General features: G+C 45.9%; 1 protein-coding gene across 1 annotated transcript in view; it reads left to right on the top strand.

The window, feature by feature from the left end:
• ANTXR1 (ANTXR cell adhesion molecule 1) overlaps positions 1 to 12667 on the top strand; it is a 133017-nt gene that overhangs the window by 47005 nt on the left and 73345 nt on the right. The window contains exons 10-11 of the mRNA XM_083629474.1: positions 2567 to 2665; positions 11456 to 11525. Coding sequence (XP_083485600.1) covers positions 2567 to 2665; positions 11456 to 11525 — 169 coding nt within the window. The remainder of the gene's footprint in view (positions 1 to 2566; positions 2666 to 11455; positions 11526 to 12667) is intronic.

The following is a 12667-nucleotide window of genomic DNA, read 5'->3' as shown; positions in this document are numbered from 1 at the left end:
GCGGCATCCACGCTAAGAGCCAGCGAAACAGTTGATTCAGCAGAAACCAGGGTCACTTTTCCTGCAGAGGAGTTTGAAGCGATAACAGTTCGCTCTTCCCATCGCCTGTTTGTTCTGGTTTACAAGCACTCTTGCACATACTAATGGCCACAACTGCAAAGTGGAATCTGGTTAGAAAACTTCCCTTGCATGTGTCTAGGCTTTTTCCTTTTAATATAACTTACCTTTAAAAAAAGACCAGAGATTTTTCTACTAGGCAGAAAATTTAAAATTTAGAAAAATATAAGACCATTGTTCATGTATGCAATTACGGCAGCTAGAATACTGTGGCGAGAAACTGGAAAAGTAAAACAACACCAACGATAACAGAGTGGCAGACATTTATGATAGAGTACTTGCAACTAGCAGAACTGACGGGAAGGGTTAGAGGAACTTTAAATCAGAAGGTATATGGAGAATGGAGAATATTTAAGGAATATTTAAGACTATACTGTACAAATAATACTATACTAGCAGAACTTGAATGATACCTGTAAGTAAAAAAATGTAATAAATATTTTTTTGGATTATATGAAAATAATATGATATAACATAAAGCTGTGCTTTATGTTATATCCATAATTTTCATTTAATTGTTATTTGAGAAGATGCAGTTTCTTTTTGTACACAGTTTTTTCTTTTCTTTTTTCATCTTGACTTTTTTTCTTTCCTTTTTCTTCTTTATTTCTGCTGTAAACGATCTTTTATGTTTATGTCTGTATTTTAAACCAATAAAGATTATTATTGTTAATAATAATAATAATAATAATAATAATAATAATAATATAAGGCAGGGGAGGGGAACCTGGCACCTTCTAGATGTGGTTGGACCCCAGCTCTCATCCGCTGGCCTGGGCAGTGGTATGGGGCGATGGCAATTGTAGCTTAGCAACACCTGATACCAGTGGCAGAGTGGGTCATTGCGTCTGGCTGTTAACCAGAATAATAATAATAATAATAATAATAATAATAATAATAATAATAATTTATTATTTGTACCCCGCCCATCTGGCTGGGTTTCCCCAGCCACTCTGGGCGGCTTCCATAGAAACCAAAAATACACTAAAATATCACACATTAAAAACTTCCCTGAACAGGGCTGCCTTAAGATGTCTTCTGAATGTCAGGTAGTTATTTATCGCTTTGACATCCGATGGGAGGGCGTTCCACAGGGCGGGCGCCACTACCGAGAAGGCCCTCTGCCTGGTTCCCTGTAGCTTTGCTTCTCGCAATGAGGGAACCGCCAGAAGGCCCTCGGCGCTGGACCTCAGCGTCCGGGCAGAACGATGGGGGTGGAGACGCTCCTTCAGATATACTGGACCAAGGCCGTTTAGGGCTTTAAAAGTCAGCACCAACACTTTGAATTGTGCTCGGAAACATACTGGGAGCCAATGTAGGTCTTTCAAGACCGGTGTTATATGGTCTCGGCGGCCGCCCCCAGTCACCAGTCTAGCTGCCGCATTCTGGATTAGTTGTAGTTTCCGAGTCACCTTCAAAGGTAGCCCCACGTAGAGCGCATTGCAGTAGTCCAAGCGAGAGATAACTAGGCTGGTGGCTTGAGCCCACCCAGGGACAGCTGTGGACAGGATTCCTGCATTGCAGGGGGCTGGACTAGATGGCCCTTGGGGTCCCTTCCAACTCTACAATTCTATAATTCTTTGACAGTTTGGCACCTGGTCCTAGAAGGCTGTATAGTGTTCCTGTTGTAGATGCCACTGATCCTGTCCTGTGTGGGATTTGCCCAACTGTCTGTCCTTTGCAGACTCTCCCCAAGAATCCTTTTACAGGGTCAGTTTCGTTTGGAAGGAGGAGGCCTGGAGATGTACGGTGGTTGCTTTTTCTTTTTCTCCTTAGTAATATATCAGATGTTCAGCCTGGGGGAGCATGGAGGCACCCAGAGAGCTAGAAGGGTTTCAGAATGATATTGACAAACCCCTAAGCATCTGGTCGGCCACTGTGGGAATAGGATACTGGAATTAGATGGGCCATTGGCCTGATCCCGCAGGCTCCTCTTATGTGAGGCAAAAGATGAGGGAAACAATCAAGATGTAACTCCTGTTTATTTATTTATTTTTGGTGAGGGGGGATTCTAAGTATTTTTAGTTTTACAGTCACCAGCTCTTGGTACGTTCGGTTCAGGTTACGTATTTTCAGGTTGCGTCCTGCGGTGACCCAGAAGTAACGGAATGGGTTACTTCCAGGTTTCGCCGCTCACGCATGCGCAGATGCTCAGAATGATGTTATGCACATGCACAGAAGAGGCGAATCGCAACCCGCACATGCGCAGACGCGGGTTGCGTTCTGCTCATGTTGTGAACGGGGCTCCAGAATGGATCCCGTTTGCAACCAGAGGTACCACTGTATAAGGTTGATTTGAATCTTCTTTGACTTGAGTGGTGATGGAAAGTATATTTTGTATTGCTGCATTTTATATTAAAAGGGGGGAAAAGGTGTTTCCAAAAAGAGAGAAAATGTGGTGCCTTTATTCGATGTGGGGAGGAGAACCAGTAATTCCCTGTCTTTCCAGAGTCATTCCAAGTGGTCGTGACGGGGAACGGCTTCCGCCACGCTCGCAATGTCGACCGCGTTCTCTGCAGCTTCAGGATCAACGAGACGGTCACGCTCAGTGAGTAGTTTGCTCTCTTCTGTCTGAATGCTTAGTTGGCTAATAGTGCTAGGCTTGGCTCGCTGTCCACTTCCGTGATGTTTGCCCCTTCGCTTTGAGAAACCCCTGCGGAAAGCAGGAGAGCTCCTGTGTTGAGAGCCTGTGTGGTGTAGTGGTTAAGAGCAGTAGACTCGTATTCTGGTGAACCGGGTTCGATTCCCCGCTCCTCCACATGCAGCTGCTGGGTGACCTTGGGCTAGTCACACTTCTCTGAAGTCTCTCAGCCCCACTTACCTCACAGAGTGTTTGTTGTGGGGGAGGAAGGGAAAGGAGAATGTTAGCTGCTTTGAGACTCCTTAGGGTAGTGATAAAGCGGGATATCAAATCCAAACTCTTCTTCTTCTCCTGGTCAAGGAGCATAGCAGATGTTGTCTGTCTCCAGGAGAGGCAGGGATGGTGTTAGGTTGCAGCAGTATCTCCCAAAGTGAGCGGTGACACCCATGGAGGGCTGTGGGATTCCCTAGGAGGCAAGGGGGCAGCAGTGGGGTGTTTGAGGTGTAAATGAGTCTCATGTATCTGACCCCCTGAGGCAGAGAGGTAGATGCTACCCTGCTTTCCATCTCCTCACATGACAAGGTACAATAAAGATCCAAGGCTCATCAAGTTATTTTGGCATCCGAGGCAGGAAACCCCACAAGCACCTCTCCTTTTCCATGGCAACAATAAATTAAATAGCTAACAGTCTGAAGCTCCTCCACAGCACTCAAAATCAGCCTCCTGAGTTGGCCTGCCTCACTTGCTGCCTTCTAGGGAAAAGGCTCTGAGCTGCTGTTAGGCTGGGGTTTTATACTGGATTCATTCGTGTCATGTTTTATCATGTGAGTTGCTTTGAGTTTGCTTGAGTGGGAAGGCAAGGAGGACATAAGTTACTGAAACAGACAATAATAAGTGGCATTTTGTGTTAAAGTAAGTTCTCGTGGACACAGGTGGCGCTGGACGCGGGTGGCGCTGTGGATAAAATCTCAGTGCCTAGGACTTGCTGATCGTAAGGTCGGCGGTTCGAATCCCCGCGGCGGGGTGAGCTCCCGTTGTTCGGTCCCAGCTCCTGCCCACCTAGCAGTTTGAAAGCACCCCTAAGTGCAAGTAGATAAATAGGTACCGCTTTCTAGCGGGAAGGTAAACAGCGTTTCCGTGTGCTGCGCTAGTGCTGGCTTGCCAGCTGCAGCTTCGTCACGCTGGCCACATGACCCGGAAGTGTCTCCGGACCGTGCTGGCCCCCGGCCTCTTAAGCGAGATGAGCGCGCAACCCTAGAGTCGGACACGACTGGCCCGTACGGGCAGGGGTACCTTTACCTTTACCTAAGTTCTCATGGTAACCAGCGACTGATCTTACGCATTTCGAAGAAACTTCAGATTCACCATATTATGTAGAAGCTTTTTCTGACAAGCAAACGAGAAACTTCTGGTTTGGGGGTCAGACTCAGAACAGCCAGGTCAGGAGATCACATGCCTTGAATATAAAATATAAAATATAATATTATGAAGATACAACAAAAGGAATCTAGGTCTAAATCAGTGGTTCCCAAATTGCCCAGTATTGTCCCCGGGAGACGGTGGGATTTCCCGGGGGGGGGGGTGCTAAGAAGCAAGTGGGGGCAGGAGGGGAAACTGGAGGTGTAAAGGATTTTAGAGACTTTGAAAAGCTGGTCTTACTGGATCAAGTTCACCAGTTCCGTTGAATTAATTAAACTTAATCCTTTTCAGTGCATTTTGAATAGATATGCAATTAATTGTTGGTGTTTTGAATTTTGGGAGGTTATTATCTTCTTTAGTGGGTCATGCAGACTGCTATTCTGAATAATGCTTTTTATAGGGTGGAGGCAATGGGGATGAATTTATGGAACCGGGGATAGGGCAAAAAAAAGTTTGGGAACCATTGAGCTAAATCTAGAGCCACATATTTTTACAGTAGGGAAAGGCAGCATAACCTTCTTAGATTTCTTCCAAAAAAAGGTCCGCGTCTCCTTTGTGAAGATGTTGGACGGAGTCCTTTCCCTAGTGTAAATTAGTACAGTTTGACACAGAGCTGCCTTCAAGTCTTAAACTTGGAACTCCCTCTCCATTCCTGCATTCTTGAGGCGATGATGTGACTCTTGGCTGCTGCCTGCTTTAAAAGCTGAGCTGAATCAATTAGGACCTGATGGGAGCCGTATGTAGGTCACATCATGCTGCTCTTGATGCTTCTTTTGGTGAAGCTTCTCGTGGTGCCAGAGGCCGATAAGGCAAAGCCAGCAAGCCATTCCTGCTTCAGTTAGACCAGTGGGAGAGCAATGGGCAGGTTTTCTAAAAGCCACAGCGTCCATCCATGAATCCAGAGCAAAGGACGTCATTGTACCACTCAATTCTGCCTTGGTCAGACCCCGCCTGGAGTCCTCTGCCCAGTTCAAGAAGGAGATTGACCACCTGGAAGATGCTCAGAGGAGGGGTGACCAAGATGAAACAGGGTCTTTATGAGGAAAGGTTGAGGGAGTTGGGTGCAGAAGAGAAGATTGGAGGTCACATGAAAGCGTTCTTCAAACACCTGAAGGGCTGTCCCATGGAAGATGGAGCAAGCTCGTTTTCTGCCGCTCCAGAGGGGAGGACCCCAACCAGTGGAGTCAAAAGACAAGAATGCAGATTCCAACTCAACATGAGGAAGAACTTTCTGGTGGTATGAGCTGTTCAGCAGCAGAGCCGACTGTGTCAGAAGGTGGTGGACTCTCCTTCACGGAAGGTTTTTAAAGACGGATTGAGTGGCCGCCTGTCAGGGATTCTTGAGCTGTGATTCCTTCACTGCAGGCGTTAGACTAGATGGCGCTTGGTGTCCCTTCTGACTCCCAACTATGTGATTCTGTGAAGTTCTTGGTAAGGGAGAGAGCCCGCTTTGTAACATTTACAATTCCAGGTGCGTGTGTGAGAGAGAGAAAGAGAGAGAAAGGGATGGGGGGTGGCTGGAAAAACGTAGATCCACCTTCTTTATTCCACGTGGAATTTTATCCCAAGTTGAAGATGAAGCATCTGTTGTCAATTTAAAAGGCTTAAGCACGACAGAACGGTCCATTAGAGAGAATGATATATATATATTTTTGCCCCAGCCTTTTTCACTGTCTACACAAACAGCTGACCCTGTGACATAACTGCCTATATTATTCATTCGTCTCCAGCCCCTTTTCTCTCCACCCACTCACAACCCAAGGCTGTCGTAAGTTGCTTTGGCTCTCCGAATGCTTCGATGCAGAGCAGGGAAATAATAGCACGATTCCGGCCTGGTTTTCATTACAGCATGAGCAAAACACTTCTTTCCCATTTGCTGGGCTCCTGAGCAGGCGATTTTTCTGGCTTGGAGAATCTAGCACTGTCTCTCCGACTGCATTCTGACTTCCCCACAAAATAAACTTCAGGGTGTTTTTTTTTTTAAAGGGGCTCTTTTGTTGGAGGAAATATTCCATGCTGCCACCATAGTGAGAGTTGGAAAAAGGTCTGCGCCAGAATAAGCAAACATTTCTGGATGGTGTGAATATTTCCGAGGGTTGCATGACTGAAGATCCACTGGCAAGGAAGTAGATGATATGTAAAGATTCAAAGTTCACAATCCCTAAATTGACTACAGTATGACACATAAAACCAGCCACACTTAGGGTTCTCTCCAATAATAAATAAAAATAACCCAAGGGTGCAAGTAGTTTGACTTGTTTTCAAGTGGTTCACATGGACAATTGTTATTTACTATTGATTTATATGCCACTTATGTGCCTAATTGGCTTTTAAGTTTGTTTTAACTATAAAAACAACATAAAATTAAAACAAACAATGACAAAACCGTTAGGACAGTTCCCTAACCAAGGATTCTTGAGTGAAATTAGTAGTCATGGAATAGAGAGGTTCTTTTACGGATCAGTAACTGGTTCAGAAGCAGGAAGTGGAAGTTAATGGATGGTTCCTGTGTAGAAAGTGGAGTGCAGTTGTTTGGAACTGCAGGTGGGCACAGTGGTGTTGAACTCAAGTCCAGCTTGCAGGCTTCCCATGAGCGTTCATGGAGTCTGTCCGTGGCAACTAGGCATGATCTGCCTCCATCGCAGGAAGCAGTAATGGTCCCAGATACTGGTTGTTGAAAGCTACGGGAGGAGACAGTGCTTTTGTTCTCAAATCCTCCTTGCAAGTTTCCCACAGGCATCTGTTTGGTGTTAGTGGCAAGGACAAAATATAGGTAGAAAAGGAGAATTCCCTCGATGTCAAGATCCAGATTTGGGGCAATTACTCTTCGGTGAGGCTCTCGCTGTCTAATTACTTTTTCAAATTTGGTATCCCAGTTTCAAATGCATCATGATTTTGTTTCGCAAGAAGTCTTTCCAGGGAGCAGTCAGATGGAATGGTGGACACCAGTTTTTGTTTCTGCTGCAGAGGGGAGGAGGGGAGCAGCCGAAGGAGAAAGCTATCTGTATTTGTGATGAAGCAGCAACTGACGATCAAGCAAAAAGTGAGCCCTCCCCACTTGCCAGCTAAATTTGCATTCCCTTGGGAATGTCAGACTACAAAGGATGTGCAGATTTATTGTGGGGAAGGCAAAGAGAACCTTACAAAATCTTTTCAGGAAGTGGAAGCACAAGACCTTGAATCATGGCGTGGATAAAAGAGGCTGGCTAAGGGACCCCAACCTGGTCCCCTCCAGATGTTTTGGACTACAACTTCCACCAGCCCCAGGCTGTGTGACCATAGGATTCTGGGGATGATGGGATGCACTGGTCCAAAACAACTGGACTTTTAGGCTGGGGAAGCCGGCTGGGCCTCCCCAGCCACTCTGGGGATGGTTTCTCTAAATCAGGGATGTCCCTTGAAAATAGGGACCCTTAGAGGGTCTGGTAGTGGTTAGAGTGTCAGCAAGGCCCTGCAAGACCAGAGTTTGAATTCCCACTTGGACATGGAGCTCACTTGGGCAAGTCATTGCTTCTCTCAGCCTAAACTGCTTCAAAGGGTGGTTGTGGGGACTGAATGAGAAGGAGGTAATGGTTGTGCATTTAATCCTTACAACAATCCTGTGAGGTAGGCTAGGCTGAGAGGTAATGACTGGGCCCCAGGGTCACCTCATGAGCTTCATGGCTGAGTGAGGATTTGAATCCTAGCCTCCCAGGTTCTAGTCTGACCCTGCAGTCACTACACCACTGTTGCTAAGTGACTCTTAAAAATGAAGTGAGTGAAAAGTTTATCCAGGTGAACAGGAAGAGATGTCTTACAGTAGTCCCTTTTATGCCAGAAGTTTCTAACATAACTGGGCTGGGCTGGTGGACTAGTTATAAAAAAACAAAACAAAACCCCAACATTGTGGACTAGTAACTTGCAAGGTTGTGTTAAGTATTGTTGACATTGAGAAAAGTAATGGGGAAAATATTCTGAGCAAAGAAAGCCAAAATGACAGTTGCGAGATGTTATGACTCTCTGAGGGCTTTTCCTGAGGTGACTGGGAACAAACTGGGAGTGCTGAGCCAACCTTGTTATGCCTGGGAGCAGAAATGCCAGGTTCATCCAGACTCCAGCCCAGCTTGGTCTCCTTGCAGTCAGTCGCCAGCATTGTTTACTACAAGATGCTTTGGGTTCCTGCATAAGCATGTTGAGTAACTCAAAGAAAAGACCATCTCGGCCTAACTCAAGAGGAAATGAAAAGCAGGCTTTGGGGCTAAAGTGGGATTAAGGCTGTTCTTTGGAATTGTCTAAAATAATCAAATAAGATTGTCAAGGCCAAAAGGTTAAAAAGATGCTATGATCCTTTCAGCTCAGCTGAAGATGGTTCTACAACCTAGCTTAAGTTTTTCTGCAGCAGATGGATTTTGCTTTAAAATGGTCAAAATTGACCAAAGCCAACTCAACCAAATTGGCCGGGTCAGGGGTTGAACCCTAGTCTCCCAGGTCTTAGCCCAACACTCTAACCACTGTGCAACGCTGGCTCTCTCTGAGGGACCCTTTCAAAATGGAAGCCGTGTTTAGAGAAAAGGCGAGTAAGAGGTGAAATGTTTCTAAAATTATGCATAGCATGAAGAAAGTGAATTCCTCATAACACTGGAATTCATGGACATGCAATGAAGCTGAATTTTGGAAGATTCCTGGCAGATAAAATGAAGTCCTCCTTCATGTAGGGCATAGGAACTCCCTTCAGGAGACAGTGATGGCCACCAACACTGATGGCTTAAAAAGATCAGACCAATTAATGGAGGAGAGGGCAACTGATGGCTAATAGTTGCTGGAACCTGCAGGTTCTGCCTTCAGGCTTCCTATGGACATCTGGTTACATACCCTCCAACATTTCTCCTATGAAAACTAGGGACGTCCTAGTCCATAATAATAATTTTGCTCTCTATACCCTGCACATCTGACTGGGTTGCCCCAGCCACTCTGGGCAGCTTCCAACATATATAAAAACATAATAAAACATTAATTCCCTACCAGGACAGACTTTGCTCGTGTGCTCAAGACATCGATTCTATAAAACATATTTTGCTGCACTGTGCGAAATACGAGCAAGCCAGGGCTGAACTGATATTATCCTTGCTGGTACCTTTCCTGGGAAAATCAGAGGCTCACTGTGTCAGGTTCCTATTGGAAGACCGGACAAAAGCTAGAACATTAGCAGTGGCGAAGTTTTTATTGGTGGTTGCAAGAACCAGTGATCCCTATCTTTTCTGATCTTTCTCCCCCCCCCCCATATTATTTTTATTGAGGTTTTCCTATCATACAATAAGATTACAGCTACGTAAGATACAAAACAAGAGAAAGGGGAAATCGAGAAAAAGAGAAAGGGAAAAAAACAAAGAAAGCAGAAATGGAGAAACATTAGCAAAAATTACAAAAGAGGGACTTCCGAATTTCCATCTGCTGGTGGATTTACTTATTTATAAATTATATATAAATATAATTTATTATGTATATGATTATTTAAAACCATTAGTCAATGCGAACAACTATCTGTTCCGCTTTCTGTTAAGCGGTATTTCCTCTATATTACAATGTCTCGTAGTAATTCATTTCCTTTTTTGGTCTTATTTATCTTTTGAGGCTTGATTTATTGCCCATTTCTCTGTGAACTGAAATCATTGGGAAACAGACTTATTTCAGTACCGTTGCCATCCATGGGGAGATTAACCTTCCATCGAAATAGGACTTTTTTAAAAAAAGGTTTTTTATCGAAATATTTTCATGGATAACAAAGGTACCTATACCATCCCTGTTTTCAGTTCATAGAGTCCTATCTGCAGGTGTGAGATGCTTCTGCCATAGGCATTGAGGGGAGAGGTTGGAAAGCCCAGAGCATGGCTGCTTGCATTCAGTTGGTTGCAGTGAGTTTTGTTTGTGGGTGGAGGGGAAGGGGGATGTTGGGTGAAATCAGCCATATCAATTTGTATACTGTCTGGGGGGGGGCGGGTTAGGTTGTTTTCTTGTTGGGCTGTGTATGTAATGAAAGGGAGCCACACTAGCGTGAAGGCATCCTCTTTTGTTTGTCTCCATGCAGTGGTCCATGTTCACTCCCGATAGGTCCCTCAGTATCTCTCCAGTGCTGCTGTTCTTAATTGTACAGTCATACCTCAGGTTACAGCCGCTTCAGGTTGTGTTTTTTCGGGTTAAAGGTAAAGGGACCCCTGACCATTAGGTCCAGTCATGGCCAACTCTGGGGTTGCAGCGCTCATCTCGCTTTACTGACTGAGGAAGCCGGTGTACAGCTTCCGGATCATGTGGCCAGCAGGACTAAGCCGCTTCTGGCGAACCAGAGCAGCGCACGGAAACGGCGTTTACCTTCCTGCCGGAGCGGTACCTATTTATCTACTTGCACTTTGATGTGCTTTCGAACTGCTAGGTTGGCAGGAGCAGGGACTGAGCAACGGGAGCTCACCCTGTCATGGGGATTCGAACCGCCGACCTTCTGATCGGCAAGTCCTAGGATTTGTGGTTTAACCCACAGCGCCACCCACATCCCTAATTTTTTTGGGTTATGGACCGCCAAAATCTTGAAATACCAGAACGGGTTACTTCCAGGTTTCAGCAGTCGCACATGCACAGAAGCGCGAAATTGCGCTTTGCACATGCACAGCAGTGCCAAATCACAACCCGCACATGCGCAGACGCAGGTTGCGAACGTGCATCCCACACGGATCACGTTTGTAACCCGACCGTCCACTGTATAGGATTTTTGAAAATTGCATTTATTTGGAAACATCAGCTGTGGTTTTATTATGTATATACAGTGGTACCTCGGGTTACATACACTTCAGGTTACATAGAAATAGTACCTCAGGTTAAGAGCTTTGCTTCAGGATGAGAACAGAAATCATGCAGCGGCAGCGGGAGGCCCCATTAGCTAAAGTGGTGCTTCAGGTTAAGAACAGTTTCAGGTTAAGAACAGACCTCCGGAACGAATTAAGTACTTAACCAGGCCACTGTATTTGTCTTGTGTGTGAGGTTTGTATGTGAGCCTAAGCAGAGATGTCTACCCCTGTTTTCTATATCTTATTGAGGATTTTGCTTGCTGTGCTGTATAGCACAGGAGGATGCAGGTTTGGGTGGAAATGGGTATATCACTGGGGATACATAGCTGGGGTGGTTGGGGGAGAGATTATGTCTATTTCAGTTTGCTGTAAACTGCAAAAAAAGCACTGTTGCAGAGCACTGTAAGCATGTTCTTTGGTAAAACAAATACTGTCACCCCCCCCCCACTTTAATTGCCACCTGCAAACGTTGTTCTGCCCAACTCACATGCGCTCAGACTGCCTTCTCTGCTTCTCTTTTCAGATGAGAAACCATTCAAGGTGGAGGACACCTACCTGCTCTGCCCTGCACCTGTGCTGCGAGAAGTTGGCATGTAGGTTTGTTAGAATGTGGGACGGCTCTTACCTATTTCTGTCTTTCTTCTGTTATGCATGTTTTCATTAGAAACCTCGAGATTTAGGGGTAAGGTATTCTTTTTTCTATGACTGCCTTATTCCCTTTTTAATAAAAACCTTTTATCTTGTGGGCTTGTCAGGATTCCTTCTGCACCTTCGGCTGAAGTTGGTGCCATTGATGCTGAAATTAGGCTAACCCAAAGCAGACCTGCAGTTCCGCATCTGCAGAGGCAGGACAACCTCTCTCTCGGCACAGCTGCCTCCATCCCCTTTGCTTCTTTGCAGTTGTCTTTGGCAAGAGTAGAGCTTTGTACTCCTCAAGTGATAGGAAGTTTCTGGGTCAAAAACGTACCATATTTTTCGCTCTATAAGACGCACCTTTTCCCTCCTAAAAAGTAAGGGGAAATGTGTGTGCTCTTTAAATCCCTTTAAAGAGCTGTGCAGAGCCTGTGTGCAGCTCTTGGGGGCTTTTCCCCAAGGAGGGAGAAGGGCAGCCCGTCAGTGACAGCTGCCCTTCTCCCTCCTCGGGGGAAAGCCTGCAAGCGCCGCACAAACGCTCCTCGCGGCTCGTGAAAGGGAGTGCTGAGCAGAGCCTGGGATGCATACAGGCTCAGCTCAGCGCTCCCTTTAAAGAATATTTTTTTCTTGCATTCCCCCTCTAAAAACTAGGTGCGTCTTATGGTCAGGTGCATCTTATGGAGCGAAAAATACGGTAGATTGAATCTGCTTCCTTGTGATGAGACTGAACTGGAAACTCTCAGTGTTGGGTTTGGTTTTTTTGTAATGTCTATCTGCAAATAAATGTGTTCATTCTTGGGAAGAATCCAGACAGATGGGGCGAGTCTTTCCTCAGTTCCCAAGTGATGGGCAAGCGAGCGGGTGGGCTGGGGCCGCTTGCGACATTGCATCCAATGGCACGTTCTTGGCGATGATTCCTGAGTCTGCCCAGCTGGGGGGTGGGGGCAAGACCCACCCATGCGCTCTAGGGCACAGAGCCACTTCTTTAAATCATGGTGCTTAACCAGGCAGCCAAAAGTTGCCCTCATGCCGCCTGCTCCCACAGAGACAGGATTTCAAGAGTTGGAAGGGACTCAGGGCATCATCCAGACTGACCCCGCCC

This window comes from Podarcis filfolensis (genome assembly GCF_964270895.1).
Source record: "Podarcis filfolensis genome assembly, chromosome: 8".
Classification (NCBI taxonomy): domain Eukaryota; kingdom Metazoa; phylum Chordata; class Lepidosauria; order Squamata; family Lacertidae; genus Podarcis; species Podarcis filfolensis.
Note: the sequence above shows the minus strand (reverse complement) of the source record. Positions and strands in the feature narration are given on the sequence as shown.